The following is a 20,895-nucleotide window of genomic DNA, read 5'->3' on the forward strand; positions in this document are numbered from 1 at the left end:
ACTACATTTTAAATTTTTAACTTCCGTTATTTTTTAAATTCTGAATTTCTGTTAATTTACTTTTGTTTAAATTTTCATTTCGCAACAGTAAGCATTCAAAACTTCAAAAAATAATTAATATGATTTTCAATAGATGGCACCACAATTCATGTATAAAACTGTAAGTAACAAAGACCTGTAGGATGTAAAAAACTGATGTGGTTTGTTTTGATTTCTTCTTTCGGCATCAAATTTTAATCATCTGTGTTTTTGGATTTCTTTTTTACCTTAATTGTATAAAATTTTAGAATATTAAGTAATATTAATTCATTCGTTGAGGACATCACAAAGCTTGCAGTCTGCGGCTGTATATCAGTAAGTAGTTAATGTTTTTCAGTTCATTTTATAACGTATAATAAAGTTTAAAATATTAATTTTCATGTTTTTATAGACTGGTTGGCAGATTCTTAGTTTTTAAAGAAAAATCACAATTTAACCGTACTAATTGTCATTATGCCAAAAGTAAAAGTAAAGATTAATGTTAAGGAACGTTTAGAAGATAATGTTTTGGATCTAAGCTTGCTTGGTAAGTTAAATTAAATTTAAATGGAAAATATTATTTTGAAAAATTAATTATACAAATTTTTCTAGAAATTGAGGATATTCCCGTACGTGATATCGCTGAAGTTAAACGAGCAACTGTTCTGGATCTATCAAGTAACAATATCCGATTCATACCGGTAAGATTTCAGTTGTACTTCCAAAAATAATCCAGACTAATTTGTTGTATCTTCCAGAAAAATTTCGGAACTAATTTATCGCATTTATATCGAATTGATCTGAGTAAGAATCAGCTACGTTTTCTGCCTGATGACTTTGGAAACTTGTCGAATTTAAAGCATTTAGATTTATATAATAATCAACTTGAGTATTTACCAGTTACATTTGGTCATCTCACTAAATTAAAATATTTGGATCTTAAGGCAAATCCACTAAATCCAGCACTACAAAAAATTGTCGGACCATGCATAACAGGTAAAGATTGTCAAAATGCCGCAAAAAATGTTGTGCCTTATCACATTGATTTGGAAAAGAAAATGATCTATGAAAAGAGGAAGAAGGCTGAACGTGAAGAAAAGGAACGCGAATTAGAGGCTGAAAGACAACGGGAAGAGAAGCGGCTTCTAAAGAAAGCAGCCAGAAAGGAACGAAAATTATTGGAGAAACAACAGGCTGAAGAAGAAAATTTGCTCAAAAACGATAACGGAAGTAAGGAAAGCTCATCAGAGGAAACTGAAAGCAATAACAATAAACAGGATGTATCAGTCAAATCAGTACCATCCACGTCACAAATCTTTATAAAGCTCGTCATACGATTCGTACTAGTTTTTTTCCTAACTATCATACTTGGTGCAATAATATTTAAGTATTTGCCAACACAATTCAATGCCATCACATCATTTTTGTCTGATCGTCAACGAAAAGTATTTAACAATTTATTTGAAAGAATCAATGAAAGTGTTCAATATTTTATTAATAAATGAGGATTATAAATTGTTAAAATATTAATGCTTAACGATTTTTGTATCTACAAAGAGAGAAATTGTCGAGCTTTACGGCTTGTTGACGATTGCTGATAACAATTCTCTCACTTTCTCTCAAAAATTGTTCTAAAGTATGTGTACGGTCCAGTTGTGCCTATAGAGGCGCATTTTGTTAGAACTGCGTGCTGAAATTATGTCAACTGCCGTTTAATATTCAAATTATATTTGCAACTACAAATAGTTTAATTCCCCTTTTTCAGTTGTTAGTCCCCTCCATATAAATATTTAGTCAGTTTTAGAACTTCAAACAATATTATATTAATACAAAACATTATTATGCATCGCATATGGACAGTCAACCCAATATGCCCTACGCATTCCACTTTCTAATAGTTCCAGCTTATTAGAATCCCGCATAACAAAGGCAATAAATTGTTTGTAAACACCTCTCAATTTTTTTCCTCTTCAACAATTTCCATGAAATATTTCAGTTACTCTCAAAGTGTGTTCTCGTCAACATGAAAGTAAATAGATTGATAATAGCAGTATTTTTGGTATTAAGTTACAGTGTGATAAGTGCATTGTCCTCATTTAATATCCCTCATGTCATTAGCGCTAACGATAATCAAATAGATGACGAAAACTTGATAAAGAAAACAAAGGATTTTAAGAAATTTGAGCCGACTTGGGAGAGTTTGGATGCGAGACCGCTTCCCGAGTGGTATGATAATGCAAAAATAGGTAAATAAGTTGTTATTGTAATTTAATATTTTTTTCAAACGAACAATTTTATATTTTCAGGTATTTTTCTTCATTTTGGTGTTTACGCTGCGATAAGTTATGGAAGTGAATGGTTCTGGAACAACTGGATAAACGATAAAGTCCCTGAATATGTTGACTTTATGAAAAGAACTCAAAATCCATCATTTACTTATCAAGAATTTGCTAAATCATTTACTTGTGAACTTTTCAATGCAACTGAATGGGCGGAAATATTTGCCGATTCTGGAGCTCAATATGTGATTTTAACAAGTAAGCATCATGAAGGATTTACTCTTTATCCATCGTCTTACTCATTCAGTTGGAATTCAATGGACGTTGGACCTAATCGTGATATTCTGAAAGAACTTTCTGATGCTGTTAGGAAGAAGAGCATGAAGTTTGGAGTCTATTATTCACTCTACGAATGGTTCAACAGAATGTACCTAAGTGATAAATATCATGCATTCTTCCAACAAACTTACGTAAATAATAAAATGTGGCCAGAACTTCAGGAAATCATTCATCGTTATCATCCAGAAATAATCTGGAGTGATGGTGATTGGGAGGCACCTGATGGTTACTGGAAGTCTAAAGAGTTCCTCGCATGGCTTTATAATGAAAGTCCAGTAAAGAACACAGTCGTTACTAATGACAGATGGGGATCTGGAGTACCCTGCAAACATGGAGGCTTTTACACTTGTACAGATCGTTATAATCCTGGAAAACTTGTTGAACATAAATTTGAAAATGCAATGACAATTGACAAGAAGAGCTGGGGTCATCGATCGAATACAGTTTTAGATGATTATTATACCAAAGATGAGCTAATCAAAGAAATAGTTTCAACTGTAGCAATTAATGGAAACATTGCAATCAATATTGGTCCAACTAAGTATGGAAAGATTGAACCAATTTTTGCTGATCGACTCAGAGACATGGGCAAGTGGTTGAGAATCAACGGAAGAGCAATTTACAGCAGCAAACCTTGGGTTCATCAAAAAGAAGGAAATGATACATGGTTTACAATGAAGCACGGTGAATTTCGAGACAGTGTTTTTGTCTTCATATTTGAATATCCTTATGACACTAATGCTGTATCAATTGAATGTCTTGCTGATTATGTTGATGAATCTACGGAAGTTAAGTTGCTTGGATACTCTGGAGAAGTTGAGGTAAGTGATAATGAACAATAATTTGCACCTGAATTCGTGACTAGACTCTAAAATTGAATGAAAATTATGAAGGCGCCTGTATTTACGATAAGATCAATTTTTATACATGAAAATGTTTATTAGTCACGATTTATGCATGGAAATGTATTTTTGGGAAAACCGGAAGTTTTTCTTTCTTTTTGTCCTAAACTATTTGCCAAAAAGGCTGTGATTCATCATCGGCAAATCCATTAAAGTGACAATACTCATGAGAAACCCAAATTTTATGCATCTAAGTCACAAAAATTTTGATGTTCTCCTTATTATACCCAAATTTATTCCTATTAATCAATCTTTTTTCTATTTTCAGCATCAACTTACTGAATCTAAGGACGCATTCGAAATCCAATTCCCAGAAAAGCGTTTCATCGATAAAGCCGGCTTATTCTCTGTTTGGACATTTGAGGTTGACATCCCTAAACAGAAGATTAAAACAAATTAAGTTCCCTTAAAGTTATGCAGCCATTGCGTGCAATATTTGCTTTTTAATTATTACACTTTTGTATTTGCTTTAGACATTAAGAAATATTAGTGAGATCCACGCTTTTTTTTTTATAAAATGAGTAATTTTTTCTCAAAACATAAAATGTGTTTTTTCTATTCTCTCGAGAGAATCCTGCGTTGATGACGAATAGATTCTCAACTTCATCTCTCAAAAGACAGATTTGACAAGAACTCAACGTGATCTTCTGTTTAATTCCAAAAATGATAATAATTTATTTCAACACGTATAACAAGCGGATGACTTCATGACGTACTCCATATCAATTCACATCGTGACAAATGTAAATAAATATTTTCAATAATTAAAAATGTGTTTTCTGATAACAGAAAAAACTTTTGATAAAAAAATAGCAAAGGACAATTTATCTATCAGAGCAGCAACGACAAACTCAAATGCGCATACACAGTACATTCGTTCATACGAAAACTGAAAAAAATGAGACAAAAGAGAAAAAGAAGTAAGGAAAAAAATTAAAGGCACGACTAAAAAAAATACACAGAATGAATATCCATTTCTCCATAGATTTTATTTTCAGTTGAGTTTTAGCCGGCAAGCACTAAACTCATAGAGTGAAAAAAATTAAAATAAAATTTTCTAATAGGAAATACAAAAAAAAGTTATTTTGTACACATTAAGCTGTGGTGTTAAAGTATAAAAAATAATTTTTGTTCAGCAGAAGTAAGTTGACATAACAGAACTAAAAAATAATTGAGGGCATAGTAAAAATCGACAAAAGGAAGTACATGAAAATTGATAAAGTGAACATGTGTTTATTGAAAACTTATATTTATTTAAATAATTGGATTAGATTTTTGTGTGGCTATAACATAACTACAATCATAACATCACAATCCACGCATTTCCAGAGAAAATCAATGAAGTGACAAAAGTGAAAAAGTTGCCACGTGTTTTTTTTTGGATATATATACATCCGATATATACTCATTACATTCTTAAGTACAATAAAGTACATCACGAAAATGAAAAATTAAACTTTAATTGTAGTTGGATAGTAGGAAGGCAAAAAAAAAAAGTTTCAGTTCATCGTAAAAATAAAATCAAACAAATGACGTAGTCATATTTTTTTCTTGCCACACACTTCTTTCGTTCATCACCTATAACTGCAGCTTACACTTACGTGAAATTTAATGGTATAGGTAGTTTAGGGTCAGAACATTTCACTAAAAAATTTGTAGTTTTTGCGGCGCGCGATTTATTTTTAATCGTACAGTGAAAGAGGAATACACAAAAACATAATGAAAGAATTGTTCTCTCGCGGTTGCCGGTTGAATTATTCTGTACTTGCTGAAGTGAAATAAAGTTGAATGAAGAAGAAGAGGAAATATTCTGGTTTTGTTGAACAGTCATCGAAACAGTTCTTTTTTTTTTTGAGTCTTATGGGGTCGTTCATAATTAAGGTCTATTGAAAAGTGGGAATTTATGAGTATCCTTACTGATTTGCGTATTAAATGCTTTTAAGAGTTAATGGCAGTTTAACGAGTGATGGTAAGCTAGACTTACCCTCGAGTGAATTTGGACTAAGGATATGGTCGAGTCTACTAATGACTCTAGATATTAAGTAGAACTCATGTATTCCGCACAAATCGGTTAATCGATTAAAAATCTTGCCTCAGGTCGAAAGTTACTCTGACTTGGTACCGGATTTGAAGTGAATATGACCGAATTTAAAGCGAATTCGACAACAAATCAGAGTCACGATGACCTAGTGCCGGATTTTAGATTGATTAATTGACTTGTGCTTTCCAGGTCTAGTTGTTTCCTCGGGTCCTACTCAAACCTAGAACTACAGCTCAAAGAAGGATTCGAACTTCTCTTTTGATGACTTTTCTAACTATATTTCATAAAGTATATTTGTAATGTTCGATTCCTGTTCAAGTAAAACCTTAACTAGTGCCTTTTGATGCCCCAGTTGAGGCTGAACCAAATTACTTTGCCCAAAAACTACTAATAAGTTCTACCTTACATCTTATTCGACATCACAACCGCACATCTCCCATCCAATTTCTTTCTAAATTTTATTTGCCGCGCCTATTCGTCTTCTGCGAGTTTATTAACCCAACGAAAAATTGCGTGAGTGATACATATACAGGAAAATAAAAAAAAAATATGCTTTATTCGTACTCAATAATGATTTATACTGTGTATATAACTTTTTATCATCATAAAATTTCGTCATACGAATTGTATTTCTGGTTTTTCTTTAACCAGACCTCTAGCAACACAATATGTATTGTAAAATAATATAATCACATGTTTCACACATGTTTGAATTTAAATTCATTTAATAAATTGTCACAAATTCATAAAACCATCAGCAGACACTCCAATTGCTGTAAATAAATCAATTTATTGTTCGAAATCTGATTGAAAATGAAATTCTGTAAATTCTCGGTCATTTAGCGCCAATGACTTTTCATGTTATTTTTATTTTTAATACCTACTTCTTCTTTTTCTTAATTTTTATGGTCTCATTCTCAAATTTCATCCAACTATGGCTTCATTTGTGGTTTTTTTCGGTGGTTGTAAATTTCTAATTCTCTCATGTCTTGCGGAAAGATTGCATGGTGTGAGCATTTCTAGATAGACATACAAGAATTTGTAGGAAAAAAGTAGTAGTAATTGCCATGTGACATCCATCATCATTTTATCATGTTTTTTTCGATACATTCGTCACTCAAGGACATAGAATTTTACAGATAAAGTTGTGGTCTTGAACTGACTAGACTTCAAAAAATGTGTTACACATGAAATACTCATTTAAATTACGTGAAATTCCCCACATCTTTTACTGTATTATATTTTGGGAAATTTTCTTATTACTTTTTCAAGTTTGAACTCCTCGAAATAATTAAAAAGTAGATGACACAGTTTTAAAAGCTTAAAAATATATAAACAAACGATTAAGAAGTGTAGGCATAAACATCACCTACATTATTTTCAGTATTGTGCTAACGTAGAAGAAAATTATGTACAAGTGTCACTGCTGAGGCTTCAGAAACACAATTTGTAAAGAAATAATATTTTCAAATAATTAAGGAAATGTTCCGTAAAGAAATTTTAATTTCGTACATGAATGATGCATAGTAGGGGTTTCAATCCCGGGATCAAAATGTATGTAATCCCGGGATTCAATCCCGGGATTGCATATAAATCAATTGCATATAAATCAATCCCGGGATTGAAACCCCTAATGCATAGGATGTCATGTTTTGCAATCTTTAGTTAGATTTCTTTGCGGCATTTGACATTCTCGAATAGCACAAGTCAGTTAATTGATCCAAAATGGTACACCAGGACTACCAGAACATGGATTCAGCTTGAATTCGGCACCAAGTCAGAGTCACACCAGTCTGTTGCCGGATTCTTAAGTAATTCACCGATTTGTGCTATCTAGGCTTCCTCTTATGATAAAATTTAATTGATTAGAAGATGTTACTAGTCAAGATGTACAAACAAAGCTTTAGATCATTCCAGATCCATTAAAATAATTTAGATCCAATCAAATATGAACTCGATAGTCAGCCTATCAACACAAACATTTATTCTTCGTTCATAAAGTTAACATAAATTTTGACAGTTATTGATGCCTTCAGAACACAAATTGATCAATAAATTTCAATAATTGATGACTTAAAAATTGCCTTCCCGAAAGAAGAAAGTTATTCTTAATTTCCCTGAGCAACAAGCCATATTCCTTTCGAATATCTCAAAAATAAATCGCAGTCATTTGATTCTATTAATTATTCAACAAAAGAAAACGACCATTAAGTGCTACTTGAGTGGGTTTAAATGTTTTGTTTTTATTGCTCGATGTATGTAGAATCAACAAATTGAGTAATGACTTGCAGATTATTTTTACTGTGGCTTATTGTATTTCAAAATATTCTTGTCAAATTTCATAATATCCTCGAAGTAAGGATAAGTTTTTAATGGACTGTTCTGGAAATTGTCTAACTGATTCTAGCCCGAGTGACATAACTTGACTAGGAACTACAATGTTTGGCAGAATGCTCCTATCAATGAGCAAACAAGAGTTTCTTCCAAGAACTACTTATGAATTATTAAGAACCATTTATGAATCAGCAACATGCGGAAATATCCATATCATCATTACAACAAAAAATTACAAAAGTCCTCGTGTTATTGATCGAGGGACTTAAGCGCATTTTTGTCCCAGCGATCAGTAATTGATTAATAAGTCACTTCCAGACCTAAAAACCAAGATCCAGTAAGATCCAGGTCACTTCCAGACCTAGAAACCAAGATCCAGTAAGTTCCAGGGCACTTCCAGACCTAAAAACCAAGATCCAGTAAGTTCCAGGTCACTTTCAGACCTAAAAACCAAGATCCAGTAAGATCCAGGTGACTTTCAGATCTTAAAAACAAGATTTATATAAAACTTCCAAAAATTTAAGAACTTCATAATTTAACGGATTTTCATAATTCAAACCTCATAACGGTAAAAAAAATTCAAACATTGTTCAGTAAACACTGTAAAAACATCGACAAACATTGAAAAACACTGTAAAACAATGAAAAAACGTGTTGTTGTTTTTGTTGTTGTTGTATATGAAAATGAAAAACTGTTAATTATAGTATTTATGCGTTGATTTGAAACTTTTAAATGCCCGGCGCCGCAATAACTTTATGGAACTGATCTTTTAAAACCATTCCGAGCTCTCTACGATGTCTAGATAAAAAGTTTTTATTGGCAGCCGACCGAACAAAGTGATTTATTAAGCTACCTTTTTGAAAAAAATTTCAAAAATGCGCTAAAAAATACCTACTGTCATACATTTCCCCAGCCTTATCAGGCGCCGTACTTAATGATAATTTCTTTGAACCAAAATAGAGTCTTTTTTTTTTGAAAATGTCATGATGACGCATGAAGGAGTTTCTTTGAAATGACGTCACTAACGAAATATCTTTGTGGGCATAATCTTCTATTTACATTGACGTAAAGCATATAATACAATACATTAATGCAAAACAGAACTGAATTTCTTTTTCAAATGTTACTTGAAGTTCAAATTTATAAATAATATGAGCTATTTATAGTCTGCAAGCTAAATATAATTTAGCACAGCAATTGGATATTATAAATGAGACTAATGTCTCGTCCTATATTCTGAATTCTTTAAAAACTTTTTGCGAACGCATAATTTTGTTGAACAAAAAAAAAAAACTTCGTATCATGCTGACCACAAAAAAGAAAATGTGATAAACAAAAGAAAAGAAGGCAGAAGGGGGAATTAAATTTGACTCTTTAAATATTTCGGCTGATGCAATCGCGTTCGGTTCTTTCATACATTATGCTGTGCATGGTATTAGACACTATATTTCATCATGCATAAGTCATTTCAAGAGAATTTTTTTTAGACTAAACATTCGCAGACGCAGTCTTTTTTCCTTGAACGAGTGTGTGTGTTTTTTTGTTCATTTCACCTCCTCACGATACGGCACTTAATGATGAAAAATGTATTGAAGGTTTCCGAAGAATTTGTCTGAGTTTTGTATCGGATTCAAATTAATCGAGTATAAAATTCGGCAAAATCAATCATGGATTAGAAAAGTCGAAGATTTAATTTGTACATCTTGTTAGGGGTCATTTAGCAATGATGTCCAAAAACTTGGAAATGATATAGGTTAAGGACTATGTTAATGTTCATTAGATTGTTTCTTGATTGTTCTTTTGGAAAGTTCTTGGATTGTAGAAAGCAAAGCAGTGGTGAGCAATCTGTATGCCACCATGTCTGTCGTTTGCGGTTTTGGTCAAGGCTTACCACCAAGGTAGTCCACGAAAAATAAAAGGTTGTCCACAGTTGTATTAAGAATTAATCAGTAAAAATCTAGATATGTACTAGAAATTTGAGCAACCATCATTTGTGGATTAGAATATGTCTTGCCATAGCTATGTTTACAAATTCTAATTTTCATCATGCATGATTCATAAGCGAACAGATACATGCCGCATGTGAAAATTGTATGTTTTTTCCTTTCTAAAAACCAATAGAAACACTTACTGTCGGATTTATTTATAGCCTTATGTAATAGTTGTTAGTAAATAATGCTAATTTCTCTATATTTTCTAATCTAATTATTCACTGTTTACTCGCTGTAAAAAGTGTGTTGACAAGATTATGAGAGCTTGTTTGATGTTTCCAGTCACTTTTACAAATTTTAAGTTACTGCACTGAAGTAACTTAAATGCTAATTTCTAGAAAGTAAAGCGTTCATGTGTTGCAAATAGTTATCAATAGCACAGATCTAGTCTTCTAAAGTTGGACAGTCCTTGGTTCACTAACATTTTGCCTTGCAATTGCTTAATAACCATCATAACTTCCGATCCGTGTTGCTTTCATTTTCAAATGTTTTACATGATTTTTTGACATGAAATTTTAAACAACCGAAACAATCCGGGACATGTGCAGTAAAAATATAATCAAGTAAATGTCATAAACGTGTAATAAGCAGCCGCTTTGTTTTTTTCTTGTTTATTGATAAGGATTGGGAAATTCACAGAACATAATTTTAGTAGGAACCCGTAAAATTTTAATCAGAAGCTTCACCTTCAAGTCTAAATTCGGACTTTAATTTTCAAAATGTAGGAACGTTTGGTATATGGAACTAGATTTTTCGTAATCTATACTGTATTACTGATATTGAATGCCCATGTAGGAGTATTAACATAAAATCTTGTCTTAAGTCCTGTGTGAAAACTAACCGCTGGGAAATTTTCATCGCTATTTGTTAATTATTTAAGAAGTGCCAAAAAACCCAAAGTCATTCAATCACACAGTTTTTCATACAATTCCTAATTAGCAAATTCTTACGTATCTTAAGTTTATTTGCAATACTCTTTAGTTGGATATATTATTGGAAATTGTGAATCATTGACCTATTGAGTATGCATGCAAGAAATGAATGTGGTTCTTTAAATGTCACACGCAAAAATTCAGTGGAACTGATCTTCTCATTATAAATCGTCTTGAGTTTCAAATATTCAAGCAAAATCATGACAAAATAGTTGAGGAGTCGCTTTGAAAAGTAATAAATGCTTTTTAGGGACTAACTACTTCTTTTACTAATATTGTATATCCTAGGCAGAGTTTAAGGTACACTCGGATTTGTTTAAACTTGCTATCAAAATGTCAATCAATTCATATTGACATTTAGCTATGATTCAGTTACTATTTGCCTAACTTACATGATATAACCAACATTATCCAATATCGAGGTTCAGGAAAAATAAAGCTTATCAATTTTTACATAACCGCCAACAAGACACTCCTTTGATCGCGACATTGACTCTCTTCTCTACAATTTTATTGCACCTTATTCTTAATCATTAATATTGACTTTGAGCTTAATGTCGTTCATAAATATTTTTTAAAAACATATAAAAATTATTATCAGTGTCATCGTGATTGATAAGAAACTTTCTACATTTGTATAGGTTAATGCTCCTCATATATCAACAATGAATGTCAAAGAGATTATAATTCAATCTAATTCTCATTATTAGATAAGACTGCAACAATACATTTTAAATCCTGTGATTGCTTTCTGACAAACAAGATTTTTTGCATAGTTGTACGATTTTAATGCAAATATGCAAAAATCCAGTTTAAATATTTGTTTTGAGATACGATTCTATTTCAGTATTTTCCCATAGAGCTCAAAAGATCAAGTACTGATCACCTTTAGAATGCATCATTGGCATTGATAAATCAAATTTAGTGACCATATTTAGGTTACGCGTGAAAATTTTGACTACTTATTATCTGCTTTAATATTTAAAGAACAAGCTACCACAGGTGCACAAACAGAAAAGTCTGCATGTGGTAAATTTAATTGTGATAAAATTATATCATCTGATAACAATTATCAGATAAAGAAGTCATTATGAGATATTTATAAGTTAAGCTTTTGTATCAGCATCTTTAGTATTTTAGAAAAGCTGTGAGATTCAAGTCAAGTTTACAGTAAACGAGGTGATTGATAAGTTTTTGTTTGAGTTAGAATTAAGGACATAGTGAGTTTGTTGACTTATAAAGGCTATTCTGTTTCAAATTAGATCAAGAGAATTAAAAGCCTTAGTCTCTGTTTACTGCTTATAATCTCTGTTGATGTAATAAGTGAGCTACTCTTAGAACTGCTTAGAACATTATATTATTCTCGTGCATTAAGCCAATTTGTTCATCGAATGACGGTCTATTGCTTAATCACTCGGAAATAATTCATGGATTACCCAAAATGTTGCATTAAATACGCAGTATTCTACTAGACTCTTATGAAAGTTATGCTAGCTCTAATACGTCTCTAAACCAAAATCCACCTAGACCGCCTTCCATCACACAAAAAAGAATCAAAGTCAATTGTCGGTAAATGATTGTCAAGAATTATCTAACAAGATAGTCACGACAGTAGTTCTTCAGATTCTAACATGCAATATGTACTAATTAAAATCATTGAAGAACAGATCAACAAATGTCAACTCCAAATGACGTCAATTTAGTAATCGATATTCAATCGCCCTCGTACTATAACACAGTAATTAAAAGATAAAGCTCTTGAGTTCAATTAATAAATCCGGAATAAGTTGTTCACATTCTCGTCAATTGAAAGCACTCAGCTTATCTAGAAAATAGGGAACTAATCTAATTTTACAAATAACTTTTGATTGCCTTTAATTATTTCATTTTTCATCAATGAATAAACTTTCGATTTTCAGATCAATTTAATCAAAAAAGTCCCCTTGAAAGTTAATAAACGCACGGAAAGATGGTAAATGTATGTCAATAAAACCGATGAAAGTTTATCGATCATAATAACAGCAATTATTGTTCCATTTCAGGAATATACAGGTCCGCCACCTCAGGAACTTGAGACGTTTTTACCAAAAGACCAAAAAAATGGAAGTTCCACGTAAGTTATTTAACATTTCTTTTACACTTTCACACAACCTGCAATGTACACGCGACATGCTGCTTATTATCGAAGAAGATTTTCATTTTACATTGTATTCGTGACAGAAAATCTGATTTATTAGAGAATTATCAGCACCAGAGTGCAATCAACTTACAAAAAAAATATTTATTTATAAATTTTTACATTCTCGATAAAACGATCAGGAGATTCATGTTGAGATTCATCTTACAATTAATTTTTGTCCGTGGCAAATGAAAAATTTCCACATAAAGCCAATTCATTGTGACATTCACGAGTTATGAGACACAAAATATTACACCGGGCTTATAGGCTCTCTTTTCGTCTCTTTTATACACATATTTCTGCACAATCAATTTTGTTTTCCTTCATTTTTCGTCTGGAGGTATATATTTTTTGGGAAAAGTTGAGTTATGGATGTGATCAGTTTGGGTAAGGGATATAACTTATTTTTGAAGGTTTTATGTTTATTCTTCGGGATTTAAGAGACAATCCTAATAATTTTCATCAGTAGCCATTATTAAATTCCTTTATGATTACTTTTATACTTTGTAAAGCAAGATTGTATTTAGGGGTTGTTTACTGCTTACGTTACGAAGTAATGATCATTTTGAGCAAAAGGGTGCAAATTACGGGACTCAATACTATCATTCCTACGAGAGAACAAGCATATTTGTAATAAAGCAATTTCTCTTGTTTCCAAAAATTCTCACATTGCATCTGTTCATTTATTCGGATTGCCTAGGTACAAGGGGCGTAGGTTGAATTATTTTAAGGTATAGAACATTCCGACAAAAAGGGGAAGAATTTACCCAAAAACACCTCATTTATTAGCTTGCGTGTTAGATACACAAATGTGGATGTTAGATACCTAAATGCCAGTAATCTTCAGCAAGAAACACAAAAATTAAAGGAATTTGAACAATTCATAGATCGTGACACTCTATGACTTAAGCAAACCTTTATCAAAATCACAAGTTGACCCAGTTCCAATGAAGAGTCAAGATTCTTAAAAGACCTTGAGAACTAGTTTGATCAAATAAAAATCAAAGTCTAGACATTTCCATACATTCTTAAAACCCTTTTAAACTCACATCTAATTCTATACACATATAGTCACACATATAGAATCGCATATTTGCATGATCGTTTATAAAAATTCTTCAAAACAAAAAAATGCACCCAGATACACAATCAATAATAACTTCCAAACTCCCTTCATTCTCCTCCAAAACTTATAATTTTTTTTTTCTCTTAAATTAAACGAAAAGGAAACGTTCACAAATTCAGTCCTCAATAATTTACACACAAAAGGTGAACTGACTACTAACAATAATACACTTTAAAATTTTTTTAAAAAACGAACGAGGCAAAAGCACAACGTCAGTTGAAATTCCTCATGCTTTTTCCATATTTTGCATTATCAGCAAAACGTATGATGCACAAAAATGCACAAATAAACAAGAAGCAACATGAGACCATGCAATTTTTTTTCAGACTTTCTTGAATTCACTTTTGAAGTTCGTAACATTGTCAGTTTATTTTCGATCGTTCTTGTGATTGGAGGTATCAATAAATTGCCCTTATTTTTTTTCGGTTGTGGAAGATATAATTGTGCACTTGTGAGAAGAGATGTCTATGCGGATGTCTGAAATCTGTTTAACAGAAAATAATAATAATGAAGAACGGTGCGTGTCTCGATGGTGGCATCTTATGCCTTAATTATTGTGAATTTTTTAATGCAATTTAATTAAAAAAATTAAAAATTTTAAAGTTAGTGCTTCAGAAGAGTCATTAATGACGCAAATTGAAGAATCTAATTAAAAGGCACTTGAGTCTTGCACAAGTCATGCAATATGATTCTCTCAAATCTCAACTAATTTAAATAAACATTAAAAATCCTCAAATTGCAATTTAATGCTAAATTAAATTATTTATAGTGCAATAAACTCACAGAAACGTGCCGAATTGAATTAAAATACTAAGTTACAACTATTTTTTTGATAGGTATAAAGTAGCACCGGCATCCATAAATGTCGAGAAAGGAGCTTTGGCTGATTTTGATCCATTTAGGGAGCGGAAAGTGGATCATCCGACATCAGATATGGACACATTGACACATTTGCTCAAAGCATCACTTGGAACAGGAATTTTGGTAAGGATTAGTGCTTGTTCTATTTGGATTTGATAAAAATTGTTTAGAAATTTTAAAAGATTAAAATTTTAAATTTTAAATTCGAACAAAATTAAATAGAAGTTGGAAAAAAAGTCGAAAAAAATATTTAAAATTTAGAAAATCTTAAAAAATTACAAAAACTAAAAAAAAAATTAAAATTGTTCAAATATTTGGCAAATTTAAAATTAGAAAATAGTACAGTTTAAAGTTTTAAGAGAAGAATTTAAATATTAATAGAAAATAATTCAAAAATTTAAAAAATCAAAATAATTCAAGAAATTTAAATTTTAAAACTTCGAAAAAATTCAAATCTGAAAAATATAAAATTTTTGAAATTTAAATCACAAAAAATCAAATAAATAAATCAAACTATTTCCTCCCCACAGGCAATGCCAATGGCATTTAGTTACTCCGGTCTAGTCACCGGCATCTTCGCAACAATCGCAACCGCTTTAGTCTGTACCCATTGTGCATATGTTCTCGTAAAATGCGCCCATACATTATATTTTCGCTCTCGAAGAACAACCATGAGTTTCTCGGAAGTAGCCGAAGTTGCCTTTCTTAACGGTAAATTTTTTGTTTCAGCCTCATTAATATTGATTAAATTGTTTTCCTTTTTTTCCGTAAAATTTCGTATAAAATTAATTTAAAAATCAGAAATTGGACTTGCTTTATTTTGATTTTCCGTCTGGTTTAAATTAATTTAAAATTTCAAAACAACTTATTGTTATTTACCCGAACAATTTTATAATTGATTGACATGAGCTGAATAATTTTTAATTTTAAATTTCTTTCTTGTCATCTAGGACCGGCATGGGCGAGACCATGGGCACAATTTATGAAGCATTTTATCAATTATGGACTTTTTATCACTTACTTTGGTACCTGTTCAGTATACACTGTCATTATTGCAGAAAACTTCCAACAACTCATAGAGCATTACTTCGGCTGGAAAGGCGATCCGAGAATTTTCATCTCAATGTTGCTAATTCCATTGATTTTACTCTCATGGGTGCCAAATTTGAAATATCTCGCGCCATTCTCAAGTGTTGCAAACGTTTTTATGGGTGTTGGATTACTGATAACATTCTACTACTGTACAACAGACATGCCACCAATTAGCGACCGTAAACTGCACACATCATTAATTCAGATCGCGCCATTTTTCGGAATCGGTGAGTAATCAATAACAAAAATTTTATTTCTATCTTATTTATTACTTTGTTGTATTTCGGTGAGATAGGTAAGTTCTGTTTACAGTATGCCTTATCATCGTTTATACATTTTGTGATATAATTATTATATTAATAAATATTTTTATTTTTTATTTCGATCCCAGTTATATTTGCTATGGAAGCAATTGGTGTCGTTATGCCACTTGAAAATTCAATGAGAACGCCGCAACACTTTATCGGAATCTGTGGTGTACTTAACAAAGGTATGGGTGGGGTTACAATGGTATACATTTTACTTGGATTTGTTGGATATGTAAAGTATGGAAATGACGCTGCTGGATCAATCACTTTGAATCTTCCAATTGAAGAAATTCCAGCTCAAATTGTTAAAATCTTGATTGCATTGGCTGTCTACTGTACATTTGGACTTCAATTCTACGTATGCCTTGAAATCGGTTGGGACTTTATCAAAGAAAAATTCACAAAACGACCATTACTTGTTAACTACATGATGAGAACTGTTTTGGTTACTGCTGCTGTACTTTTGGCTGTTGCTGTGCCTACAATTGGACCATTTGTTGGTCTACTTGGTGCCTTCTGCTTCTCAATTTTGGGATTACTTGTACCTGTCTTCATCGAAATGGTTACATACTGGGAGCAAGGATTTGGAAAGTTCAACTGGATTATCTGGAAAAATGTTATTGTCTGTATATTTGGTGTTTTGGCTCTGATTTTCGGATCAAAGGACGCAATTGCTGATATCGTCAAGCTTTACTCTAAAAATGGATCTGATGGAATACATGAAACAACAATGGGAGCTATTGAAGGATTATTGGAAACAACAGCAGGTCCATTGGAGTAAAATTGACTTTTTTTTTATAAAAAACCACGACCATCCTCAACATTCAAACTAATGTTATCATTTGAAATTGCAAAAAAAAGAATATACGATTCACATAGAATAAATTTTTTTCAATCTAAAAAGGCATAGGATAGGATAGATTGTAATGATATTAATATTGTTTGTAGTACTTAATTTGAAAAGTTTTGTAAGATTTTTTTATTTTCGCATAATTTGTTTTTGTTGGATTTTTGGGATACACATTAGCAGTTCTGTATACAACTTAAGGTCCAAAATCGTAAATCCAATAAATAAACTCGAACCAAGTTCATTTTTAAATTAAAAATTTACTTTTCAAATAAAGTTACTCGAATATTTACAAAATATGCAGCATTTTATGGAATAAAGTACTGCACAGCAGGTGATAGATGATTTTTCAGCAGCCTGTGATTTCAATAGCCGAAATTATTCAAAAGAATTCAACCAGATAATCGAGTTGAAGACTGAAAACCAATTTTAAGGAAGATTTTTTAATTCAAAATTTTAAAGCTAAATTATGAATAATTTAAAGAATTTTCGCAGCTTAATATTATAAAATAATAAAAAGAAAATGATCTACATGTGAATTCTGAGAAAAATGCAATTGTACGTTTTTAAACAAACAGCTTTTTAAGCATAATTATTTAATAAAAATAAAAAATCATTGAAAGTTTTTTATAGTAATATGATAATTTGTAAATTCTTCATTAAATTCCAATCAATTTTCAGGTTTGACAAGTGAAATTTCAATATGCTAATTTGCAGTTGTAATATATTGTCTAATACAGGTGTATCAATTTTCAGTTGTGTACTATGGAATTTAGCCATGTGCTGATTTGCTGGTGTTTGAACTTGAGTTGATTTCCTAGAATGCTATGCATGAACAACAGCAGTTTATATAATTTACTTAATTCCCTTGTCGTACAGATCACTCGTCTTCCCTCAGATGACGCTTTAAGCTGGCACTATCACTGTCTTCCAATTACCAATATCAAATGCAATACTGTCTCTATCGACAGCGTCCTTCCAGGAGTTCTTTAGTCTTCCACGAGGTTCTTCAGGTTATATAATGTCCATGAATATTCAGCAAACTCAAAAATGGAGTAAAGTCCTGCATCTTATTAAAATTTAACCTTAAACTTTGAATTTCATTTCAAAATATTTCAAAAATGCATTTTTAAGGAAAGAAGAAGTTCGTTTTTATTTACGGTAGTGCGTGTTTACGGGGTTTAAATATAATTAATGGTAATTGTATGTTAATACTATGGACTATTCTGCGTTTACCTTAAAATCTATTTTATTTTGAATTTATTTCATTTCCTTGCTTTGATTTACTTTAGATATTGATGATTGATTAAGCTTGTTGTTCAACTCAGGCTCAATGTTTTGATTCAAGTCATATTTTTTGGTGGCTTCTGTCTGTACGTCTTCTTCTGTCTTTGGTTTTTTGGATCCATAAGCTCTCATGTAGAAATCAAAGAACAATGCAAAGATAAAGGCATTTTGTGGAAGCATGAAGAATGATATGAATTTTGGGAATCCGCAATCCTTTGAGAGAATTAAGGACAACCAATGCAATGCCATCAATCCGAATTGAACCTAATATTATGAAATAGAATATTTATGTCAATAGCAATTTCACATTAGTTTTAAGGATCTTAAGTAAGTCCAGCTTTACAAAACATCCTACAGATCCCATAGATTCTCACCATTTGCAACTGTGTGATGTACTTCTTCCAGAAGCTCTGCTTGTATTTGTTATCAACTGTCGTCAAGTAATAATATAAGTACATAATGACATGTACAAAAGAATTAATCCATCCAGTAAAGACGGAATGACCACCAGCAACAAATTTAGTTCCAATCCATGTCAATGCTACCATTCCAGCGTGATGATAAACGTGTAGGAACGAAACGTGAGAGTTTTTCTTCTTCAACACGAAGAAAATTGTATCAAGCAAGTCCAAAACTTTCAGTAAGAAGTAACAATGTCCAATTCTAGCGATTCTTACAGCAACTGGGTCATTTGAATAATCAACAGGTTCGCATATTATACTATAACCACGTGCATAAGTATTTAGAAACACATCAATCGTTAAAAATAAACAGCATGCCACTTGCACTAGATTATAAATTTTTATGATAAGATCCAGCTTGTATGGTTGACGATTTTCCATCCATTTTGGACCCCATTTGAGTACAATCAATAAGTAGATCGCAATGATGGCAATTGGCTTGAATGGACTTGACATGAAAAGCCAATCTTTTACTCTCTTATCTACCATATAATTAACAGTTATTATAAACATATTGAACAAAATAATAATTATAATCATTACCGTCCCATACGTTATTTATTGTCCAATATACATCTATACCATGTCTGATCACAAGTGCCATAATTGATGTCTTTAAAACTTTTTTTTAAATTTATTCCTTAAACTTTTTTTTTTTATTTTATTCCTTAAGCCACCCGTTAAGTTAAACTAACAAATCAATAATGAAGCTAATGAACACAATTTTATGCTTTTCATCGAGTTTTTTTTTTTTTGAAGAAATGACATTTAAATTTGATTCACGAATAATTCTAATTTTGTGACACCAAAAGGTCACAACGGAATTTTTTACCTTCTCATTCATAGTTGAGTAAGGTTCATTACAATTGTGACTTTTTAAGTCACTAAGCATTTATGTTGTCAATATGGAATTCTTTGTTGCTATTGAAGCATGATAAAGGAATTTGGAATTGAAATTTGCATATTTTTTAGAGAATTTAAGTAGACATTTTGGTTTCATCAGACAGAATATTAACTTCATAATTCATTAAGAAATCTGTTAATTTAATTTAGGAATGGATTTGATTTGTGAGTCGAGATGATGGCTCGGTAGCGAAATGGCTACGTACTTCGGTATCTATTTCACCAGTCCTTTTTCTGATCATATGTAGTGCAAACGCGATTCACAGACTCTCTTTGTAGGCTAAAGACAATAAGCTGATAATAGCGTCATCAAAGGATTGATTCTGATCCCACTATGAACTGTACATAGTCGCACCACTTAAATTCATCAAAGTGCAAAAATTTCTGTTAAAATTTTGAAAATCAAAATGTCAAAATTCGAAATTTCAAACGTACTAGGTTAATTTAGAGAATTCAAAATCTCAAATTAAATGACTTTTTTCTTTAACGAACTTTTATCTCTAAATGTGTATTTCTCCACAGAGATCTGAATGTCACATATTATGACAAATACTGCATATATTCAGATATTACTAGTTTTTCATAATTTTTAATTTTATCTCAATTAGATGGTGCTAATCACTCTCGAAAACATACGCTAAACGTGAATACAATCATCGATCGTGTTATATTGTACGATAATAAATAAAAATCATTGCCTCGATATCTCAAAGTTTCGTCTCTTTTTATTAGACTATAATTATTGGAAAACCTACACATGTAGTTTTATTTCTCATATCTAAGATTAGAACTAAATAAAAAAAAAACGTGAAAGGATAGAGCATTGAGCAAAATGTTGTAGTTAGACATATACAATAAGCTTATTAACGTGAAATGCGCTTGAACCTAATTTTTCCGTATTATTTTTACAGTGATTTTTGATAACAGAGTGCTGTATAGTTATCACAAAAAATTTTTTTTGATTCATATGTACGTTTCAGTGGTATTTGTTAGT

At 31.4% G+C, this 20,895-nt stretch overlaps 4 protein-coding genes across 6 annotated transcripts; 3 read left to right on the forward strand and 1 right to left on the reverse strand.

Annotated features, from left to right (window-relative positions):
- The first annotated feature begins 103 nt into the window (after positions 1–103).
- LOC139086382 (leucine-rich repeat-containing protein 59-like) lies at positions 104–1,548 on the forward strand. Its single transcript, XM_070634819.1, has 5 exons — positions 104–160; positions 288–354; positions 431–565; positions 631–719; positions 777–1,548. Exons 3-5 carry the CDS (start codon positions 493–495, stop codon positions 1,521–1,523), a joined length of 909 nt encoding a protein of 302 aa, XP_070490920.1. The 5' UTR covers positions 104–160; positions 288–354; positions 431–492; the 3' UTR covers positions 1,524–1,548.
- Positions 1,549–1,934: 386 nt separating this feature from the next.
- Fuca (alpha-L-fucosidase) lies at positions 1,935–4,071 on the forward strand. The gene is made up of 3 exons (XM_070634818.1): positions 1,935–2,264; positions 2,325–3,457; positions 3,807–4,071. The coding sequence occupies exons 1-3, from the start codon at positions 2,042–2,044 to the stop codon at positions 3,936–3,938; spliced, it is 1,488 nt and encodes a 495-aa protein (XP_070490919.1). The 5' UTR covers positions 1,935–2,041; the 3' UTR covers positions 3,939–4,071.
- A 465-nt stretch (positions 4,072–4,536) lies between these two features.
- On the forward strand, positions 4,537–17,831 carry path (solute carrier family 36 member pathetic). 3 transcript variants are annotated; one of them, XM_070634565.1, is made up of 7 exons: positions 4,537–4,679; positions 12,757–12,815; positions 12,880–12,950; positions 14,979–15,126; positions 15,534–15,714; positions 15,954–16,322; positions 16,487–17,831. In XM_070634565.1, exons 2-7 carry the CDS (start codon positions 12,807–12,809, stop codon positions 17,182–17,184), a joined length of 1,476 nt encoding a protein of 491 aa, XP_070490666.1. In that variant the 5' UTR covers positions 4,537–4,679; positions 12,757–12,806; the 3' UTR covers positions 17,185–17,831. The 3 variants fall into 3 exon arrangements, with proteins under 3 accessions (XP_070490666.1, XP_070490667.1, XP_070490668.1); XM_070634566.1 differs by lacking the exon at positions 4,537–4,679 and adding an exon at positions 11,998–12,016; XM_070634567.1 differs by lacking the exons at positions 4,537–4,679; positions 12,757–12,815; positions 12,880–12,950 and adding an exon at positions 14,513–14,659.
- Positions 17,832–18,376: 545 nt separating this feature from the next.
- On the reverse strand, positions 18,377–19,697 carry LOC139086142 (very long chain fatty acid elongase 4-like). The gene is made up of 3 exons (XM_070634473.1): positions 19,542–19,697; positions 18,912–19,480; positions 18,377–18,801 (listed from the first exon to the last, which is right to left on the reverse strand). Exons 1-3 carry the CDS (start codon positions 19,600–19,602, stop codon positions 18,511–18,513), a joined length of 921 nt encoding a protein of 306 aa, XP_070490574.1. The 5' UTR covers positions 19,603–19,697; the 3' UTR covers positions 18,377–18,510.
- Positions 19,698–20,895: the final 1,198 nt, after the last annotated feature.

The sequence above is a fragment of the Chironomus tepperi genome, unplaced genomic scaffold (assembly GCF_022539635.2).
Source record: "Chironomus tepperi strain 1889 unplaced genomic scaffold, CSIRO-AGI_Ctep_v1 contig_85, whole genome shotgun sequence".
Lineage (NCBI taxonomy): Eukaryota > Metazoa > Arthropoda > Insecta > Diptera > Chironomidae > Chironomus > Chironomus tepperi.

Excerpts from the sequence above, each read along its gene's own strand:
- LOC139086382 (XM_070634819.1), top strand. The coding sequence starts at position 493 with ATGCCAAAAGTAAAAGTAAAGATTAATGTTAAGGAACGTTTAGAAGAT. Across the intron at positions 566-630 it reads TTTGGATCTAAGCTTGCTTG|AAATTGAGGATATTCCCGTA; the intron begins GTAAGTTAAATT and ends AAATTTTTCTAG. Across the intron at positions 720-776 it reads ACAATATCCGATTCATACCG|AAAAATTTCGGAACTAATTT; the intron begins GTAAGATTTCAG and ends TGTATCTTCCAG.
- Fuca (XM_070634818.1), top strand. The coding sequence starts at position 2,042 with ATGAAAGTAAATAGATTGATAATAGCAGTATTTTTGGTATTAAGTTAC. Across the intron at positions 2,265-2,324 it reads GTATGATAATGCAAAAATAG|GTATTTTTCTTCATTTTGGT; the intron begins GTAAATAAGTTG and ends TTATATTTTCAG. Across the intron at positions 3,458-3,806 it reads GATACTCTGGAGAAGTTGAG|CATCAACTTACTGAATCTAA; the intron begins GTAAGTGATAAT and ends TTCTATTTTCAG.
- path (XM_070634565.1), top strand. Across the intron at positions 12,951-14,978 it reads CAAAAAAATGGAAGTTCCAC|GTATAAAGTAGCACCGGCAT; the intron begins GTAAGTTATTTA and ends TTTTTTTGATAG. Across the intron at positions 15,127-15,533 it reads CACTTGGAACAGGAATTTTG|GCAATGCCAATGGCATTTAG; the intron begins GTAAGGATTAGT and ends TCCTCCCCACAG.
- LOC139086142 (XM_070634473.1), bottom strand. The coding sequence starts at position 19,602 with ATGGCACTTGTGATCAGACATGGTATAGATGTATATTGGACAATAAAT. Across the intron at positions 19,481-19,541 it reads AATAAATAACGTATGGGACG|ATAAGAGAGTAAAAGATTGG; the intron begins GTAATGATTATA and ends ATTATATGGTAG. Across the intron at positions 18,802-18,911 it reads ACATCACACAGTTGCAAATG|GTTCAATTCGGATTGATGGC; the intron begins GTGAGAATCTAT and ends TCATAATATTAG.